Here is a 22,446-nt window from a genome sequence, read left to right as displayed (position 1 = left end):
ACATAATCCAGCAACATATAGAAAGAGTTATACATCATAACCATTTGAGATTTATTTCAAGAATGCAAGATTGGTTCAACAGATGAGGATCAATGTAATACACCATATTAATGGAATGAAAGAGAAAAGCCACATGATCATCTCAGTGAACACAGGTTACTAAAATCCAACACCATTTCATGATTTAAAACCAATAATAAACCAGGAATGAAAAGGAATTGCCTCAATCTGAAAAATGAACATCTATGAAAAACTCATAACTAATATCATACTTGATGAGGAAAGATGGAAGAGTATTCCCCAGATAAGGAGCAAGACAAGAATGTTTGCTCTCGCCACTTCTATATAATGTACTGAAGATTTTAGCCAGGGTAATTAAACAAGAAAAAGAAATAAACAGCATCAAAATTAGAACAGAATAAGTGAAACAATCTCTGTTTGCAGAAGACCTGATTTTATAAATAGAAAATCCTAAGGAATTTACAAAAGAAGAAAAAAAAAACTACTAGAATCAAAAAAGCAAGTTCATTAAGCCTGTAGAATTAAAGTTAAATATACAGGATCCATTGCATTTCTATATTAGCAATGAATAGTATGAAAATGAAATTAATTTTATTTACAATAATGTCAGAAATATTAGATACTTAAGAATGAATTTAACAAAATAAGTTCAAGACATTGACATTAAAACTGCAAAACATTGTTGAAAGAAACAAGTGGAAAGTTATCCCGTGGTCATGGATTGGAACACTTCATGTTAAGAGGTGGACTCTCCAAAGTGATCTTCATATTCAACACACTCACTGTAAAAATCCCAGCTGACTGTTTTCCCCCCCAGAAATTGATACGCTAATCTTGAAATTCATGTGGAAATGCAAAAGTCTCAGAACAGCCACCATAAAGCACCTTGTTTGATCAGATACACTTGATAAGTGTTGGGAAAATTGAGTTATTATCTTTTTCAATATGATGTCATGAAACAGTCTTTTTCAATGTGATCTTTTGAAATAGAATTTTTCACTAACGTTCCTTTCTGTGCTTTAAATGAATTTTCATCAAAACTTAGGACTGCAGATTTAGCTATTCAAATTATGGGAAATATCTACCAAATATGTGAATTGGCAAAACCAATTCTCGTTGTTAAAACACTCGTCCATCTTTCATGTAAAGTCTGACTAAACCCTTTTTGCTGATAGAAGAGACAAGGTTTTAAACAATTATTTAGCACGTTCACTGTAATTAATTAGATAGCATGAGACAGACAAATTGTTTCATGTTGTAAAGTAGAAGGGCAACTGTGAAAGGAGAAGTGGGAAGTGATTGCTTTTAAGACACATAGATGTGTATGTTCTCAGGCAGATCTGTATTTTTGAAGTAAAGTTTCTTTATACATACTTCCTTAAAACCATCCATGGTTTTGCATTCCTTCTAATGTCTTTTATCTTCAGGAATGTGCTGCCCCAGCTTGAAGACTACTGTTCTACCCTACTCTTAGTCTTTTATGAATAAAATAGCTTTGCAGAGTATATGTTTTATTTGTGTATGTGTTGTGTACAGGAATAAAAATATGTTGGTACACTTCAGGTTCATGTGGACCACATTTTGCCAGAGATCCCATGCCCTGGCCACTTGTTTGTATTCTCCAGCCCTCTCTCCTGCACTCATGACAGATTTCTCTCGCTGCCCCGATTGAACCTGAGAATCCTCCACAACTGGCAGCTTTTGCCAGTTAATTGGAGATGGCATAGAAGGTGATTCTCTGTCATGGCAGTTTTATTAGTTTTCTCAATCAGCCTATTTGTATTTTTTTTCTTTTTGTAGTTTAGATTTTCTAATTACATTTCTTTCATTAATGTGATTTTCTTTGGTTATAACTTGTTATCCTTGAATCAGCTTGGAAACATGTTTGGAGACAATTGTCTGTGGGGCTCTTGCTTTTCTGTTCATTTTGTGAACAGAAGCTTTGATTGCCTTTGTTCTGGTCTATCTTGTAAAGATTATTTCTAGTAGTGAGGAGCTTTGGAAGATATGATTCCAGAGCTATGGATACGTTTTCTTATAGCCTTGGAAGATAGGAGCTCATTTCTCCCTTTAGAGCAAAAGGGTGGGCATGCTTACTGCCCATTACAAATACTGCGTTTCCAAAGCTCAGGGGTCTTTTCCTGTACCACAGCTCACTGCATTGCATGTGTCACCTGGCCCTCCTCAAGGTGGTCTCTGAGAATTGGGACTCGAAACTGGAGTAAGAAAATGCTGATATTCTGGCTACTCCTATTGTTGTAAAAATTCCTGCACCTCTGACCCAGGAGTCTTATTACTTCTGCCAGAATTCATGAGACTGTGACAAAAAGTAGGCTAAAATCTCAGATCTTTCACAATTCTTGAAAATATGTGAGAAATACAAATAAAAAGGCAAATAAATACCTATCAGAGTTCACCTCAGAAATGTCACTTCTATCCATGTTTTTCATTAAAAACTACATTATATACGATTATTATTTACATAAATGTAGCATCGATTTTTTTTTCCTTAGGTTAAAATAAAGCTTTGGCATAAATTTGCTATTTATTTTAATGGCAGTTTTAAAAGCATAATAAGCCATCTGTTTTTCTTATGCCTATAAATTTGTATTATATGATTTATGTATATATACACATATATTGGGGTATATGTGTGTATTCATGTTTTGAAAATCAATCTTGCTGTACTTAATTACATTTTTAAGAATTGTTCTTAATTCTGTATATGTCATTATGATGTATTATTTCCCTCTATTCCAGAATATTGGAAAGAAGATGACCTGCCAAGAGTTCATTGCAAACCTCCAAGGGGTAAATGAGGGTGGTGATTTCTCTAAGGATCTACTGAAAGTAAGCATTGAAATATTGGTTTTTAAAATATGCTTATGTTTATATTTTCTAATGTACATATTTCTATCCAACATAGGCTACGAATCACTTAAGTTATTTTATTTTTTGCTTTTGGTTTTATTGGTGATGTTTTGACTGGGCTTTGTCCTTGATGCGTCTGACTGCAAAGTACCCTTCAATTAAGAATTCCTAAAAGTCCAAATTGTAATCAACAATACTGAGATCATAAGCAGATTTGAAACAATTGGTGACACAAATGGTTGGTGGGCAGTTGTTGATTTATTTGTAAGCAGACTGTCAGAATTTGAGAAAGGTCACAAAGGTATATTCACTATGGAAACAAAATGGCATTTGCAGACCACATTGGAAGAAGTTCTGCCTGTATTCAGTCCGTTGTCACAGAGCCACTCAGGTAGTCTCTGGAAATAGAGTAACTTAAATGCAAGTAATTGTAGAATGCTTGAATTATTTGCACTCGGCTTTTTTTATTGGTAACAGTCAGCATGTTTTCCCCAATCATCAGATTGTTTTTAAGGAGACAACAAAATCACCTTTGGAATTCATAACATTCTACAACAGTATAAATGAGATGTGCATTTGATCAAATACAAAACAGTGATTGGTAGTGGATATGAATATTTTTTAGAAGTTCAGGATAAGATATGTATATTGAGAATTTTTACAGCTTTCTGTGTGTTTCTAGCATTCTTTTTAAAACCTTTGTACACATATAGATTTCCTTTAAAATCGGTTCTTTTGAATGAATTTGCTAAGAAAGGTGACACATTTGAATCATGCTATATAATATGGCAATGTACCAGTTAAAAGATAAGTCCTTTATTATGTTTTATGTGACTTTTAAACTATGTAAAATACGTAGAGTTCTGCAAGATTTGGAAAGACATGTACTGTGGAAAATGAAGGAAGTTCTAAAAATGTGATGAGAGTCTGTCTTACTGACATTAATTGCAGCTTGTTAAAAATTACATTATGAAAAAAGCAGGAAGAAAAGTAGGAAGGTAATTTTTCTTGAAATATAATTGACATACAGCATTATATTAGTTTCAGGTGTACAACATAAGGATTCGATATGTGTATATATTGCAAAATGATCACCACAATAATTCTAGTTAACATCCATCACTATACAGTTACAGAATTTTTTTTCTTATGGTGAGAACTTTTCAGATTTACTGTCTTGGCAACTTTCAAGTATGCAGTACAGTATAATTATACTCGTCAGGACATATTTATTTTTTAACTGGAAGTTTGTACATTTGACTCCTTTTACCCATTTGGCCCCCTCTCCACCCTCTGCCACTGGCAACCGTCAATCTGTTAAGGAAAGTATTTTTTAAGTTGTTTCTTTATAGAACAAACGTTGCCATTTCTGAAGCTACAATTCCAAATGGGAATGAGAAATAAAAGGTGTTGGGTTGTGACATAATAAATATGTTCTGTACATTCATTGAAGCTATATTCTAGATGTAGGGTAACAAGTCTGTTTTCAGTCTAGTGGTATTAGCATGGAAAATAATGTAGTCTTTCTAAGAGGATTTGTGAGGCTTTTATCAAGTTACATCAGAAATGAAAGTTGACAGGATATTTGTCATGGTGAAGCTTTTAGATTTCAGTGGTAGGCTTATAGTAGCATGCATGACTGGGGGTAAATGATTGGGCAGCTTTAGAGCATGTTTGATGGAATGATCTGAAACCAGATGTAGTGACTGTACAGGCCCCTGGCTACTGTTCACCTTGGGTAAACATATGTTCTTTGATTTACTCTGCCAAGAATTTGCTAGGTGATTTGTTGCAGTTGTACAATTGAGATCATGTTCACAAACCTCAGGGGTGGGGGAAATGTGTGTTATACTATTCTTTATTTACTGTGGGAAGATGACAGTGAAATAGCACTGAAAATGACAGTGCTGTTTAGTCTGGAAATTGTCAAGTAAAATATTGATTTCCCTTCACAGCAAACCCCAGCCACTCACCCACCCAAGATGAGTTATTCATTTCAGTAAGAATCTGGATTTTATTGTAAATTTCAGCAGGAAAAGCTTTTCTTTAAGCCATTTTTGTTTCATTTCACTCTTCTGTCTGGCTGTTCCTTTTCCTTTCCCTTCCCTCCTCCATCTTTCCCTCCTCTTTCTTCCTCTGCGTTTCTCTTTATTTCTTTTTCCATTCCCTTACATTTTCTTTTTGTCTCCTCTCTCACTGTCTCTCTTTCTCTATCTCTAGCTCTTGATTCCCTGATGAGATTAATTGTTGGGTAGCATATTAATTGGAATTTTGGGGGGAAATACAATGATACACATGGCACACAGACAGATACATATATGCATGTAGATCAACACAAAAATGTTTGGCATCATCTTACAAGTTCTGGGTAACCCCTTTCTCCCTTCGTCCAGCCCCTCTCCAACTGGAAAAATTACAGGCATGTGTAACATATTTAATTGATGACGTAAGATGCTCAGTGTTAACACGGATTGAACTGAGGCTTTTATTGTTACATATTGACCTTATTGCTGTCCGATTTCCTTGCACTGGAATTTGCCTTATGCCTGTTGTTCGCGCTGGTTGTGTGGTCAGTAGCATCTATTGAAGAGCCACTGTATTCACCAGATGTTTTGGACTTAGAGAAACCAATGGGCCCCTGTCCTCAGAGATCGCAACTTACTGAGAAGGATGGTTCTTACTTCCTTAAAACAGACAGTTATTTCATATTAAAACAAAAGTGTACACTGAATTCTGCTTGTTCCCAACAGAAATGGTTATGAACAAATAGACCTTCACATACTTAAATGTATGAAAAACGAGAAACTTGTTTCAAGCCTTTAATTCAGAGATATAAGTGAATGTTTGCTATGAATTTGCTTTAGACTACATCGAAGGGATAGATGACACAGTGAGGCTTATTTTACAATTTATAATTCCACTGCAGTTTCCGTTTTCACTTAAATGACCTAAACAGACAGATGTATGCTTTGTGCACATAAGAATCTTTCCCCCACAAGTTGATTAAAGTATACATCATAGATATCTACAGTATGAAGTGGAATAAGTTGGATACCAACGGACAACTATGATGGAATATTATTTAGGTTCTTGAAACCTGAAGTCTGCCTGGGAGGATGTGATGTTTGAGATAGGCCTTTGAAGTATAGGTCCAATTTCAGTAGAAGACTTATTTTGATTTTTATTGAGGTTATTATTTCATTTCATCTCCCACCCACAAACATCGATGTTCTCTCTCGTAAGACCCCTCCCTATGATCTCACCAAATCAAGACAGTAATTCATTCAACAAAACATGCCAAACCGTCTGGCATGTTTGATGGCTCTACAAGGGACTCCCCTTCCTAACATGTGGACGTGGTTTGCCTTCAAGCACCATTTGGGACAAGGTGGAAAAGAAGGGGAAAAGGGAGGTTCTGCTTTTGGTTATGACACATGTAATAAGACATTCCTAAGACTCTCTAATAAATATTAAAACTCTTAAGAACATGAATAGAGAGGGATGAGAATGTAAAATGTGGGCCACTTCTGGATTGGAGACTGAACTTTGGGAAAGATGGATGACTGTGATCATGGATTTGGGAGCTATACTGACTGGCTTCTAATCACAGCTCCCCTCTCTTATTAGCTGATGGGAGTGTGAGCAAATTCATTTAAACTTTGTCTCTTGATTTCCTCATCTGTGAAATGGGAGCTTTTTATTAGTCCCTACCCCATCTAGTTTTTTAAATAATTACAACTTTTTATTTTTAATATTTTTTTATTCTTTATCTTGCTGAAATGTACTGGAAAGGGATTTCATCTCTTCCTGAAGGTATTTGTACCTAAGATGTACAATTCGTAAGGCCAAGTGGGATTAGTGTCTATAAACAAGACCTCTATCCCCGATTCCTTTTTAGCCTAAGCATACACATTCTCTTGCTCTTTAAAAGGAAACATCTGAGACCTTGACCTTCAACATTTCCTCCTTTTGTGGTAAGATTTTTAATCCTCATCATTTATGGTTTTCCAAAGACTTGCTGGTTCCAAAGAATAGCCATCAAAATCCTGCACAAGAGGCATTTGTTCTATAAAGTCTGTCTTAATACTGTGTAGACACCTGAAAATGAGCCTTGGTTACCTCTATTTTCCTTGCCTTTGTACCTTGTTAACAACAGTCTCTTTCTCCTGGGCCTACCCCTCTTGCCACGTTTTTATATCTTATACTTGGTGTTGGGTAAGAATGGAAGTACTAAGGAGAGTTTGGTCTTAAACTAGTCTTGGACTCTTGAAGAACCTTTGAGGAAGCAAATTGGTTCTCATGCTCTTTATAGACTCCAAGATAATCCTGGTTATGAATGGAGATGTGACTTATTTGAAGTGACTAAACATCCTGGGGAAGAAGCAGCGTTGCTGTATGTCTACCTGCTGTCCTGTGTTTTCTCTAGATAGAGAGTCCGAGGTCAGAAGACTCAGGAACAGGGATTGTTAGTATTTCAGCCTTTTTTCAGCAGTTTTTGTAGATTCTCAACTGTGTTAGCCTGGGAATCTCTTCCACCCAGTCTTATCAGGGGCACATACCAAGGAATTCTAGGGAGAGTGTTGGTATGTCATCATATCCATGTTTCTGACGCTCTTCGTAGAATAATTTTTAAAAATTTTCCTGAATGTTCCCCTCTCTCATGTTCAAAATAGAGCACCTTGCTCTGTTGACTTCCCATTCCCTAAGTTTTATTTCTTCTGAGTTTCGTATGAACTTCTATCCTTGGGTTTAACAGAAAAGCTACATTTTTATCTTCAGTCCAGTCTGCTTTCTATTTCTAACTCTGGTGGTGAATAATCCTTCATTTCTTATTACATATAGGAAGAGACTCAGGGACTATGGGTGATGGTCACCAGTTATTTAAATATTTAGAGGGGAAATAGCCATTTCAAAATATATTTACATGAAAGAAGGGAAGAATCAATATGAAATAAGAGAAAAGGAGCCAGCAAAAATTGGTCTAGAAATATATAGGGTAGAAAGTCAATTGTTGGCTGCACAATAATTTCATTTTGAGGAGATATCCAGACTGAAGAGTTTGACAGTGAAACATGAAACCCTAATTGTTTACCATCCCAATTTTCTTATTGCCACCTACCATTTGGCACTCAAATAATGTTCTCCTTAATATTTTTTTATCCTAGTCATAGTTAGGTCTTTAATTTTTTTTTTCTTGAGCAACAATTGAATTCAGTAGGTGACAAAGGGAATTAGAAAAAAAATATTAGCTAAAAAAAAAAATCTGATTTAAGAATGTTTATATCATCTTACGATGGAGAGGACAGAAACAACAAAACAAAACACCCAAGTCTTTCAAAATGATTCTAATGTAACTTAAAAACAAAACTGAATGCAATATGCAGAGTGTTTTAAAACATACTTCCTCCTAAACCTGTGTAAGTACTCAAGTAGCTTTAAGAATAATTCCAGTTGCAAGGCAGTCTCAGTGGAAATCATTAAAAAGGAAGGTAAGTCTTGCTTAGACAAATCAGTAACATGCCATCCTTTCAAGCTTATGATTAGATGTTTGACTTTAGAATATTCTCCAGAAATTTGATTTTTGGGGGGTAGAAATTGCTTGCTTCTATCTCCTTTATGTGGGAATTTATTAACCATGAAATTAGCTTGCAGTCAATGGGAGACTAAAAGTTTTTTCATTCTCTCAGGTTTGTAGTGAGAGAGAGAATGAAAAAACTTTCTCTCTGGGGATGGAGAGAAAGAGAGAGAGAGAGAAAGACTGATTTTGAGAGACTGAGATTAGGGTGCTGGGTAGGAGAGAAGTTAAATTGAAAGAATATAATCAGTATGCCTGGCTTAATGAAATTTGCATGCTTCATTCCTTTAATGAACGATAAATAACAGTGAGTTAAATTATTACATAATCTATTGGTTACAATCCCAATAAAAATTCTTTTTCAGATGCATTTGTTTGCCCTTGCTTTCCCAAAAGACAGAATTTAGGTGAGGTTCTTTTAAAAGAAGTTTCTAAGACTATATATGTTTCCTATCGCTTCTTGGCCTTTAGGCTAAGATCAAGTGTAGAATATATATGTTCCCTGCATCCATTCCTTAGCATACGTACTTGGCTGAAAGAATTTCATGTTTTGTTTTTAAATGCAGTTTTCTCATTTGACATTCTTAGGGAAAATAATTTGTGCAAATCATGGAGGAATTAGCCAGGATGGTAGCATTTAAACAGATTCAGAAGGTCAACAAAGAAAAACACTTTTTAAGTAAAGATTAATGTGTCTTGTTGGACAAGGAAGAAGCATAATTAGAAAATACAACATTATACTGTGCAGGTTCATAACCATTAATCGTTTTAATGTATTACATTTGTATATGAGGGTAAGCAAAAAAAAAAGTCGGCTCTTAAAGATTTAGAGATAAGCAGTTTTTTATAAGCTCAAACTCAGAAAAGGACTTGTTTACACAGTGACAGCAAGAACTTTAAGGATGCTGCTAAATCACAAAGCCAGGCCAGCTCACTTCCAGAGTTCCATTTGCCTATCTAACTTGACCTGGACAGCCAGGGAAAAGACTGAAAATTGAACACTGACAATTGCCCTACTTTTCTTTCTACCGAAAGGCTGACCTTATGAACATTCTCCCCCATATTTGCTCTCTCTTCTTTCATCTTTGCTTCCAGTATTCTCAGTGAGGGCAAGTACAACTGGGGGAATCTGAATAAGAATGGGTTTTATCAGTGTCAGTATTCTGATCGAGATATTACACCATAGTTTTGCAAATGCTATTGTTGTAAGAAACTGGGTTAAAGGTGCAGGCAATCTATTATTTCTTACAACCTCGTGTGAATCTACAGTTATCTCAATGAAAAAAAAGCTTCAATGGGAAAATAAAGCAAATGGGGCACTTTCTCTCCAGTCAGAGACTTAACGTACCATGTAAAAATGAGCTTAATGAAATTTTACTACTCCAGGTCTTTCTTTCCAAGTGCTGAATGGCATAATTAACAGCTTAGGTATAACCACATAGCAGCATTAAAAACAATGGTGTATTAAGAAAAAGGCAATGGGAGTTATTTTCAACAGTTGAAAGCTGGAAAGTCACGTGAATCTATCGTTTAGAAAATTAATGATACAGGATTCTGATGTCTGGCGCCGGGTGTTGGTGGTCTTACGCACTCGAAGAATGAGAACACGGACCTGGAAAGGTAAATTGAAGCAGTATACAGTATTACTACAAAAGTGAAAAGCGCAAGAATACAGCTCCCCAAAAAGAGAGAGGATCTGAATGGCAGACTAAGCTGAGCCGGGTATCTTGGCTGACTCAGCAGTCTGATGTGGTAGCCCCTCCCCTCCAGCTCCCTTTTCTGCATTTTTTTTTCTGTCAGCTGCTGTCCTCTTGGCCGTGAGGCCCTCCACCCCACATCCCTAATTGCCCACGATTTTCCCATCTCATTTTGAGACTGTTTGTCTGGGCCTTGATGCCTTCCCCCGCGGTCCTGTCCCTAACTGCCTATGACTTACCTATCTCATTATTGCTATTACTGCAGATGCTCTGGAGAATTGTTTGGAAGTAGGAGCAGAAATGGAAAAGGTGGTCGAGAAATGGTGGCAGTTGTCCACGAGAAAAACAATGGCGGCTTGGATATGGGTGGCGACACTATTGAGGGAAATATATTAGCTACTGAATTATTTTGAACTTATCATTAAAGTTAACGTTCGATCTGTGAGGACAAATGTAATGGAAGGCTTTGAAGTGAGTAGTGTCAGACCTGGAAAGCAAGCCTAATATTTCACCTTGGCCAGGCAACTTAACTTTTTTCAATTTTCTCATGTGTACCTCGGATAATGAGACTTTCCTCCAAGAGTGCTTATGAGGAGTAAGTAAGATGATGGATGTGTGTTCAGTGGCTAGTTAGCATTGTGTCATTAGAACACATTTAAGTGTTCAGAAAAGATAGCGCTTTTTGTTGTTTTTGTTCCACTACTCTAGCTTTTGTGACTGGAGTGTGGAAGTTGCTGGGCTCTGAGCTGGTCTTAGTGTTGCCAGTGAGTAGGGATGGAGCCTCAGGGTGATAATTTCACCTCTTGGTGCCTCAGTTTCTTGGTAAAATAAGATATTTGGACTGTGCCCATAATTTTCAGGTTTTCAGTTCAGGCTTCTGAGAGCCACAGTATCCAGTACCCACCCTGCCCTGTCACTACTACCCACCCTGACGGGAACTTCTTGTTTTGTCTTTCTGTTGTGTTCAGACTTACTCATGCAGAGTCTTTTGAGCAAAATATTCCATGGCAAAGACAACTTTGCCAAAACTCTATCTATGATCTTGAAGGATCCTTTCAATCTAAGTACTGGGGTTGTTCTCAATGTCTTTTATTTCTTTATTTCTAAACTGAAATCCTGTCTCTCAAACTTTTATGTACTATTTATTGGTTTAGACAAAGAAGTGTATACTTAAGAATGAAAAATCAGATTTAAGTCCAAGAAAATTACCTTTGTTGTGGCAGCATTGTCAAAGGATCACTCCTAAAGAATTACATGACAGGAGGAAGTAGGCTCAGTCTGAAAAAAGTCTGCACATATTCTTATAAATGGAAAAGCCTCGGTGAATTCTCAGAAATACTTGATCTGAGTTATATTCGGAGTATGTAGTTGAAAATGGGAACTTATGGGTGGTATTTAAGTGTAGCTAAAAAAAGAGCATCCACTGTTGCCTAGAGTAGGTGAGCTCTCTCTCAGAGAAGGTCACGGAAACCTGGTAGCAACAGTATCTATGGAGGAAAAGGGCTTGAATGCTTATCCTCATATAAGCAGGAAAGCCTTTTAAGAGAAAAGCTATGTTAACAAGCTTTTTAAGAGAAAAGCTTGAAAGGTTCTGGCTTAAAATATGGAAGATTGCTTTTTTCAGTGAAGTGAATCAAGCTGAGTTGTGATAAAAGGTTCGTGGTGTGTTTCTGCTTCTGCTTTCCCTGTGGAGATCCGGAAGCATGTTATTGCTTCCAGTGACATGCTCGTCATGGACAGAATAATGATGCTCCCTTTGGTATGGTTCAGACCTTGAATGAAAAATGGTGACGATAATGAGGCTAATACCTTGAAGCAGCTGAAAATCCACAAATCATGTTCATGCTTTAAAAAAAAAAATCAAAAAGAAGTCTGTGAGAACATTTTGATAGAACAGATGCTGCTTAAAGAGTACAAACAGATTTTTAACCAAAAAAAAAAAAAAAAAGTTTTGAGTAGGGGAGGTGTAGTAATCATTAAGGGTACTGTAATGGAATATTAATAATCCCCAGATAGATTCTATTTTTAATTCGATCATGAAGAATTTCATATTCCGATGCATCCATAGAAGTCAGAATGTTTGTGTGTGTGGAGCATTTTTAAATGTCACAACATATCCGTCAAGGTTGCTGCTCCTGTCAGTCAAGCATGAACACGTAATACTGATATGAATGTAATGGAGGGGTCACACTGTGGTTTGAAATTGTCCTCCTTTTGTGTGTGCTCTGCCAGTGGGGAGGGGGGCTTCCTCGGGAGCGATGCACTTCTTTTAACAGGCCTACGATCCAATGGCAAATGAACTATCCTAGCAAACGTTCCTTCCTAAACACAGTGTTTACCTGGATACAGAGAAACAAATTTCAATTTAAAAGCATTTGTAGCTGTACAGTAAAAAAAAAAAAAATTCTATAAAGGAAAACAATTTGTTTTGTGGTTGTATTAATGGTATGTAAAGGTCAGTTGTCTAAAAATGATTCAAAAAGTTGAAAACACACACAAAAATAAAAATAACTCCCAACTTCCAAAATAAATGGGTATTATAAAGTTTGTATAAACTTACAGATTTTACTCCAACTTTCATATATGGCCTATTTTTAATAATAACCTCAATTGTTACTTCAACATGTGTTGGCCGAGTCTTGTCCCCTGGACCATCCTAAACAAATGGCCATATGGACACAGGTGAATTTCAATATACAGACAACTGCTTAAAAATGTGAACTGGGCTGGGCTTCTGCCACTGATCTCTGAGCCAAGTCTTCATTAAATTAACAAGGCAATAGCCACAGCCAATAGATTTTTCTAAAACAAATTTAATTAAAAACAAACATGTACATTATTATTAAAATTTCTAAGTTGAAATTATTTTGAAGAAACGATTATTTTCCCAGGTAGTCATGAATTATATTAGAATTCCCCTATGTCCATATGGCCATTTGTTTAGGATGGTCCAGGGGAGAAGACTGGGCCAAAATGTTGAAGTCAAAATTGTAGTTATTAAAATAGGCCATAAATGAAGGTTGGAATAAAATTTATAAGGTTGTACAAACTCTGTATTACCCATTTATTTTGGCGGTTGAGAGTATTTTTATTTTCTGTGTGTGTTTTCAACTTCTTGAATCAGTTTTAGACAACTGACCTTTACGTAGTATAGCATTAATACAAACACAAAATAAATTGTTTTCCTTTATAGAAGTTGGGGGAGTGCTGTTAGTTATATGGACGTTAGCAAGAAGTGGTTTGATAATGAGATGTAGAGAAAATGAAACCTTGAAAATATGAATCTCCAAATGGAACAGCTGGAGTTGTTTTGACAAAGGGCAGGCAAATCTATGTAGTCAGTAGCTTCTCAGATAATGGCTGTATTATGGCACAGCAGAGTAATGGATGTACTTAATGAGTCATCAAAATTATTACATTATGTTTACTTAGTTTGATTAAGGAGACAGGGAGTGTGAAATAGATTTGGAAAGGTTGCCAACAGAACGATTTTATAAAGATTTTGGCATTTAAAGAAATTAGCTTCAATCAGAAAAATCCATCAATATAGAATTACTCATTTCTCTATCCCAAAACATTCCTGAACTCCATTCCTTGTCAGTGTTAGATATTTATTGTTGTTTTAGAACATTTTATTTATTTCAGTTGTTTTAACATTTACCCTTCCCTCAAACTTTCTATAGATAGCAGCATAGTTTTTGTGCTGTAATGTTGCCTTCTCAGAAACACCAGAAAACCACATTTTCCCAGACCTCACAAGGACGATACAGGTACATGAACCTTCCTTAGAACACACATTCTTGTAGTTCTCCCTCATCATCTCACCAGCCTGCCTGTTGAGAATTCCTCTACCTTCACACTCTTTCCCGGATAAGAAACTATGGTCAACACACTGCCATTTGAAGAAGACCACCAAAGGATGTCAAGATGTCAACACTTACTCTTGGGGCAAGTACTTTCCCCATGACGTTGTTTAATTCTAGAAGCAATCAGAAGCAATTATCCCTTGAGGATGTGACATAGAAGTTTTACTCTTCTTTTCCTTTTTCTTTCACTTCCAGAAACATACATCAAAGGTAAATCTGTGTACCCAAATACTACCTTGTAGGGTTATTTGCATTTCAGGTTGTTAGTCATATATTTGCATTTCAGGTCCTTAGTCATATGCTGTAGACTTAGGCAAAAAAGACAGCTTTGAGAAGAGTTATGGATTTTGAGAATGTCTGAATTTTGATGAAATGATATTGCTTATCGATTGTGCGTGAGCTCTTCCCTTCCCCGATTCTTAAAAGACGGAGACTGTGTCTTGTCGGCCACGTTATCCCGTATACCTAATGTAATTTCAGGATGAATCAGATATTCAGTAAATACTTGGTGAGAGAAATGATTGCAGTTTTATATAAAGCACAGTGGAGTGATTTCTGACCATGGGTAGGCTTTATTCACCACATGAACAACTTGATATTGAATGTAGAATTGTGAATGTGCATGAGTGTATATATAATTCCATCTTCGTGTGTGTGTGTGTGTGTGTGAGAGAGAGAGAGACAGAGAGAGAAAGAGAGAGAGTAAGGGAGTCCATGCTTTTATCAGATTTTCAGAAGGATCTTTGTTCCCCAAAATGTTGAAAGCTGTAGACCCAGGACTCTTCCAGAGTGGAGACTTGTACCTTGTTATTTTAATTAAAATAAACAATTAACAAAAACTTAAAAGGGTTTTTCTTTCCCCAAAGCACAGTATTCATTCGTTGAGGCCTTGCTATGTGCCAGTCTCTGCTGGATTTAGGGTTGCAGCCTTAAGAAGACAGACACAGGCCATGATGTCATGGAGTTCAGAATTTGGTGGGGAACACAAATATTGGACTCATGAGTACACAGATTATGAAATGTATTACTCAAAATTATATACTAACTGTGTTTAGGTGTAGAAGACATACTTAATAGGTTTGGCATATATGGCAAAAGTAAGAAGCTGGATCAAGATGAAATTTGATAGGATTCATGAGATCCTGCTTTGGTAAAGACTGTTCAATATATCGGGGAAAGCAATATCGGGAGTAAGACATGCATCCTGCCCTGAAGGAATTTTTAATCTAGTATAGTGGTTCTCTGACTACACATTAAAATCATTTGAGGTGAGAGGAACAAAAGTTGGTGACTGACATATTCTCACTCAGGTGGAAACTGCTAAAATGGCATAGACAAATCTGAGAAAGGTCTTGAACTTTCCTATAAAACTTATACTTACCCTATGATCCAGCAATTCAAGAGAAATAAAAGCGTATGTCACAAGAATATTCCTAACAGCTTTATTCAGAATAGACCCAAACTGGAAACAATCCAAATGTCCATCAGCAGATGAATGGATAAACTGCATACATGTGATACTCAATAAAAAGGAACAGACTACCAGTACACACAACCTCATGAGTGAAAGAAGCTTTATACAAACATTTGCAATGCGTGCTTTTAGCATATTAAGTTCTAGTAGAGGCAAAAATATGGCAGGGGAAAAACATCACAGCAGTGGTTTACTCTGGACGTGTGAGGATTGGAATTAACTGGAAATATGGGCATGCAGGAACTTCCTGGGTTGCTTCCAGTATTTTTAAATGTTGGGGAAAATGTCAGTTTCAGAGCTATAAACAAAAACTTGTCTTTTCCATGCTCTCCCCTCCACCCCCACACCCATTTCAGATCTCTGGGAACGGGGCCCATGTGCATTTTAAAAGCTCCTCAGGTGATTCTGATGTCTACCGAGAGTTGAGCTATTAAATAGGATCAAGTACAAAGGAAAGTATGTTAGTTTTCTGTTGCTGTTGTGACAAATTACCACAACTTAGTGGCTTAAAACAAAACAGAATGATTACTTTACTGTTTTGTAGGTCAGAGATTTGGGTTGGCCTAGATTCTTCTTCTGCTCTGGGTTTCACAAGACCAAAATCAAGGCGTAGGCAGGTTTATGTTTCTTTCTGGAAGCTCTGAAGGTGAATCCACTTCTAAGTTTGTTTAGGCTGTTGGAAAAATCAGTTCCATGTGGTCAGAGGCCTGAGGCCCCCATTTCCTTGTTGGCTAGGGGTCGTTCTCAGCTTCTAGAGACCACCCACATTGTTTGGCTTCTTTTCCCCTTCCTCCATCTTCACATCCAGCAGTGATGGCCCAAGTCCTTTCCACTCTTCAGCTCTCTTCTGACCCCCTTCTGCCTCATCTCTCCTCTGCTCTTTTCTTTCGGAGAAGCTGCATTTCCCAAGTGATTCATTTTGCCCTCCTCTTATGCTTTAAAGGGTACAATTACATTGGGCCCACCCAGATAATCCAGAATAATCTTCCTATATTGAAGTCAGCTGATTAATAACCTTTATTCTGTCCGCAAAGTTCATTCTCAGCAGCGCCTATAGGAGTATTTGATTAAATAACCAGGGGATGAGGATTTGGGGGAACCAGCATCATTAGTATTCTGCCTACAATAGAGAGGTACGTAGAAAATGCTGTGGGCTCCAACTGGGAAGCCTCTGGGAAACCTTGGAGGAGGTTGCGTTTACTTGTCGTTTAAAAGGCAGTTCCGATGCATGCTATGGAGCTACAATAGGTGGGAGTAATTGTTCAAGGGCCCGTGTGGAGAAAGGAAAGGTGATGATGATGTGTGATGCACTTAGAAGAGCCCTTATCCCATGAATGCACGCCATGTGTGTCAGTTGTTTACACTGAGCCATTCAGGCCACTGGATCATAAAGTCAGAATTTGTTAGATCAACGTAGAAAAATAGGGGGAATGTCAAAAAGTTACACACTTAATATGTAGAAATATTTTTAAAAGGACTGGGGCAGTTTTGTAGTGTGATTTTTGTATTACCTTCTCTTTGGCTGTTAGACCCAATACAAAAATCTAAAAAGTTATATTTCCATATTGCTAAACTTTTTAATCCACTGATGAAATCTGCTAATGAAAACCAGGGATTATATGGCCTTCCTCAAAACTATATCATCATCTTTTATATTTCCTCACAGTACTTACCTCTCTGACCATTTTTCGTGGACTTTGTACCCTGCGTTTTGTAGATGATAATATCAGTATAATCTCAACTTCTATGGAGAGATGCCGTGGCCCTGGGGCATCCATCGAAAAACTGCAGCCTTATCAAGTGATTCCCCCCCCCCAGTAATTTCACATAAGGGAAAAACCCTTTTTTATAAACATTAATTACTCTGTACCATTTATCTTCCCTTTTACCTAATTTATTTATAAGCTTTTGAAAAGGATTGTATATATCTTTTAATTTTGAAAGACATGCATGTATCTATACAAAGAAGTCTTAGAATGCCTCCTGCCAACATTTTCAAAATACAAAGGCTGTAACTGCCTGTGGTCATTTTTATTCGGCCTTCTAAAGGATGTGTAGAATAAGGGCTAAAGTAATGAAACCAGCACAGCTAGCGGGTACTTCTTTTGCCAACGCTGGATATAAGACATAGAATTCAAAAGGGAAGGTATGGTGGCAAAAAGCCAAGAGATCTTTTAATAGGGATCAACAAATTTCACTTTTCCTTTGGTGACTCACATTTTGCTCTTTAAACTTCGAATGCACACTTATCATTCCAGAGTCTTTCCAAACTTTCCTTCCTGTCTCTTGCCAGTGTTTGTTTTCTTTCCTTCTCTTCACGCCTTCCACCCTGACCTGAAGTGCTGGTCATATGATTAGAGAGGCCTGCAAAGGAAACCCCTTCTTCTTCTGTGTTGCTTTTAACTAGCTTTGAGAGGAAAAAGAGTTTTTTTTCTTGGAGTTGCTTTCTGCGTTCTGAGTAAATAGTATACAAGTAAGTCATGCAGTAGTTCAACTATTTAGCAACTGCAAAGGAAGCTCTGCTTTCTTCACCATGTTGCAGTCTTTCTGTCACCATCCTGCCATGATCTCTGATGGTGTTTTGGTTAAAGTTTTATGCTTTCATATTCAACGATATCAACAGCTGTTTCAGGTTTCATCCTTTTCCATCATTTTCCCACTTTAATATGCTAAGGTATATTTCCTGATAGCTCTAAGACATTGCTGTTGTTTTCACTTATTTTCTTGTCTTCATATTTCCACAATGCTACTGACTTTGAGATCTCACACACACACACACACACACACACACACACACACAGTGTCAAAAAATATATGTACACATTTTAAGAGATGTTATCTATGTATGACTTTTTGAAGTTGAATTGAATTACATAGCAATGTGTAGTATGACATTTGCTCAAAAGATGGCGTTAATCAAATGAATGCTAGCATCATTCACTGTGTTACAATTTTAATACAATTTTTTCCTTTCTTAAAATGTGTATGCATTTTTTGGCGCCCCTTGTATATGTATACACATATATATTTGTGCCTGTCCTTCACATCAGTTACATATGTTTTTCTATAGAAAAAAATGAATTAAAAACATATGAAACCAAACCTTCAGAAAGTGTCTTAGATAATTTCTTCATGTTATTACGTTCTTATATTTTCCTTATGTGTAATACTTAATTAAAAGTTTACTGTAAAGATCCTTCCAGTGCTGTTAACTTCCAGGAAGTGGAGTCGGTACTCCTGCAGGTACCCACATATATTTTTATGAAAAGGCCAAGCTTCGATTTATGGTGTGTTTTCACATTATCATTATTAAAAATAGAGGATTATTTGGCAATATTTGTATTTGAGAAACCCTTTTCAACCTGAAAAAGAATTGTTAGATTTCTAACCTTCACATTATTTCCTATGAGGAAAGGAGGCTGTGAGCTAGCCATTCTGAAACTATCACATTCTGCATATACTAGAATTAATCAGCGAATATACTGTAGATGGTAAGAGCCAAGTTTCTCTCGATGGGAGAAAGAAATTACAAGTTAGGAAAAGGGGGGGAAGCTAAAACGAACCCTGTGGTGTTAGATTGGAATTGGAGTTACCAGTATGAATTCATAGTTTTTAATGTCTAGACAGATACAGAAATGTAGCTGAGTGTGTATACCTGGGTTAGCATACACACAGGTGTGTCCTCACTCTGCCTGCTGAGAGGATCTCAAAGCAATGACACCCAGTAGCAATGACCAACCAAGCCTCCAGATCTTGGTTTCTAAACAGCATTCACCAATAAAAGGAAGTAGGGTTCCTTGGAGAGAAGTGTTTGGTTCCAGGACGAGGGCAGGGAAGGTATTGAAGGAGCCTAGAACATCTTGTGGTGCCAGAAAATTAAGAAAGTGCTCAAAAACTGAGAGAGGCATGCCAAAAGGACACCCTGGCCAACCAGGAGGACCTCCTAAAGGCCAAGGCTGGAACAATTTGAGCAAGGAAATTATAGTATTAGATTATACCCCACAGAACAAAATAAATATCCATTGAATAAATGGTAGAAGAAGGACAGCATTTTCTTACAGAAGAATTTTAATTAAGAAATATAAAAGCAAAGAGGGAAATAAGAAATCACCATTAGGCAAGTACTGCAGTAATTGCTGCACATAAGATCCATTGATGGTGCTAAAATTCATGGGTGAAAGTTTGAGGAGAAACAGGATATTTGCATAGTCTCAAAGTATCTCTCCCAAGATACTAATTACAAAGGGAAAAGGAGTAAATTTACAGTGTAGACACCCCACTCATACCACCTCAACCAAGTGACGAAGGTCAGCATCCCCAGTAATAAGACATGTGGATATCATAAAGCCTCTGACGTCATGCTCTAAGAAGAACACAGTATCACTTCTGTGATACCCTTCTCCAAATGCCTGACCTCAATGTAAACAGCAAGCAAACTCAAACTGAGGAAATATTCCACTGAATAACTGACCAGACCTCTTTAGACAAGTCAAGGTCACGAAAGACTGACGAACTGTCACAGATTGGAGGAGACCAAGAAAACACAGCTACTCAATGGAGCATGCGGTTCTGGAATAGAAAAAGGGCAGTAATGGAAAAACTGGTGAAATTCAAATAATGTCTGTGGTTTAGTTAAGAATACCGTACCAATGTTAATTTCCTGTTTTTAGTAATTCTACTATGGTTATGTAAGATGTTAACCTTGGGGGGAAGCTGGGTGAAGAAGGGTATACAGGAACTCTCTGTACTATTTGTATGACTTTTTTGTACGTCTGAAATTATTTCAAAAGAAAAAGAAAAAAGATGCTAGATACTTAAATGTACAAAGATATGTGTACGAGGATGTTAATTGCAGCGTTCTTTACAATAGCAAGAAATTGAAAAGAACACAAATGTCCGTCAATTGGATATTGGGTGAATTATGTTATAGTCATATAATTAATATAGTTGTTAAGAAGAACCGCATAGCGTATTGTACTGGTCTGTATGTCATAGTGAAGAGAAAGGGTTGAAGTTGTACATTTCCATTTGGGCTGCCTCGATTCTTATTCCATCTCCAATTCTTAAAACTAATTCTGTGACCCTGGGCAGATTACTCCTCTTCATCAGTTTCCTCATCTATAAATCAGGAATAATAATAGTATATATTTATGGACTGGCTTTGAGGATTAAAGGTGAAAATTAATCTAAAACACTCAGGATAATATGTAGCACATAATATTGATAAAATATTAGTACTTTATTATTTTCTAGGACTAAACGGGGGAAACCCTAACATAACATTAAGTATCAAATGATGCCATTTCTGTTTTTTAAAAATTCATGTATGAATCTTGAAGATTGCATATAAATATGTTAATGGTGGTGGTATTGGGGGAAATTAGGAAACTTCCACTTTCAAAATGAAACACTTGAAAATATATTTTTCTTAAAGTATACAGTCAGAGAAGTATACACAACAGCTCTTTAAAAAAAAAAAGCCTGTTATCAATAATTAGTAAATAAAAATTAAGAAACAAAAACTTTCTGAGGCTAAAGGAGTTGGGTGGTCATTCTAGATAAGTCTCCAAGATCATGTGACTTGTCATCTCGTCAGAGGAAGTACAAGAGGCCTGGCTCTGCTCTGCACCTCATAAAACTCCTCAGTATCTGTAGTCCCCTAGGAGGTGGTTCTGAACTTGGAAAATGAAAAACTTAATGGCTCTAGCCTATAATTCCAGGCCTGTGAAAGGTTATTGTTGAGGATGAGTGTGACCAGCTCTTTGTCTTCATGGGAAATAAACCAAAAGGCCTAAATTGTAGAGTCTAACCAGAAATAAGTTAATTCTGGTAATTTTTGTTAAACCCTGGAATAGAGCACCAAAATGATGTAATGTCCAGGCCTATCATTAAGAATAAGATAGCTGTCAATTGCTTATGATTCCTAGGTGATGGTGGCCCACCGAGTTACAGTGGGAGCCAGGATTCACGAATATGTTACCAGAAACCATCTGTATTTATATACAGCATAGGAGGACTAAACGTGGAAATATGCATGCACATATCTGTACATATTTTCAAAGAATATGCTTATATTTATATGTTGAATATGACATCAGTTTTTTATAATTATAATGGCTTGGGGTTTGTTTTGTTTTTGTTTTTTTCATGCTGCCTCATTGCATGTGATGTTCTGAAATTCTTTCTAGTGCTAGGGCTCTAAGCAGGACCACTGTGATTTAAGGGGTTACGGGTCTGTGCAGCGGATTGAAGGCTTGGCTGCCTTCATGGTTTGGGGTTATCTTGGGTTTCTAAAAGGACCACAGGGTGGAACTAGGATGAAATGTCAAAAATAAGTCCATTGCAGGGATATAGGAAGACCGTTGCAAGAAATTACAATGAAAGGTAAAATGCTCTTCTGTTCTCTTGCTTTTATAATTCTTTTTTATATCCTCCCTGTAATAGGCCTCTCAAATTTGAATCACCAAGGCTTTCCAAGGCAAAAAGTAAAAATGTTGAGAGCATGTTTTCCTCTTTTGACTCTTGGTAATGTTTTTACACATCTTTCATCCTGCTTTCCTTAAACACTTTTGCTTAAATATACAGTACTGGTTGACCTGCTATTTTAAAATCATTTAGATTTCATTTACATTCCTCTTTTTCCTTCACGACTCCACCTGCTTCTTCTATTTGCAACAGGCACAATTTCATGTATGGTAACTGGAGGGCAGAGCATTTTTCTTTTACGATAAAAGTAGATGCAATGCACTGAAGCCATATTGTTACATTGCAGTTTCTGAAGAGCTTAAGGTAGATGAGAGAGGAGTTCCGGAAATGCAATGTGCCACTGATTCTGCTAGATAATTTTAGCACAAGATTAGGTTTTAGAATATTACATTTTAAAGGTACTGGTTTATATAGCTAGTGCCAACATATAAGTGTAGGGTTTGTACATGAATAGCA

At 36.8% G+C, this 22,446-nt stretch overlaps 1 protein-coding gene across 4 annotated transcripts in view; it reads left to right on the top strand.

Annotated features, from left to right (window-relative positions):
• Positions 1-22,446, top strand: part of PSD3 (pleckstrin and Sec7 domain containing 3) — a 521,794-nt gene that overhangs the window by 320,682 nt on the left and 178,666 nt on the right. For all 4 annotated transcript variants that reach the window (XM_033104950.1, XM_033104953.1, XM_033104951.1 and 1 more), the window contains one exon: positions 2,782-2,871. In XM_033104950.1, coding sequence (XP_032960841.1) covers positions 2,782-2,871 — 90 coding nt within the window. The remainder of the gene's footprint in view (positions 1-2,781; positions 2,872-22,446) is intronic.

This window comes from Rhinolophus ferrumequinum, chromosome 4, assembly GCF_004115265.2.
Source record: "Rhinolophus ferrumequinum isolate MPI-CBG mRhiFer1 chromosome 4, mRhiFer1_v1.p, whole genome shotgun sequence".
Lineage (NCBI taxonomy): Eukaryota > Metazoa > Chordata > Mammalia > Chiroptera > Rhinolophidae > Rhinolophus > Rhinolophus ferrumequinum.
This window is presented reverse-complemented; position numbering and strand designations above follow the sequence as displayed.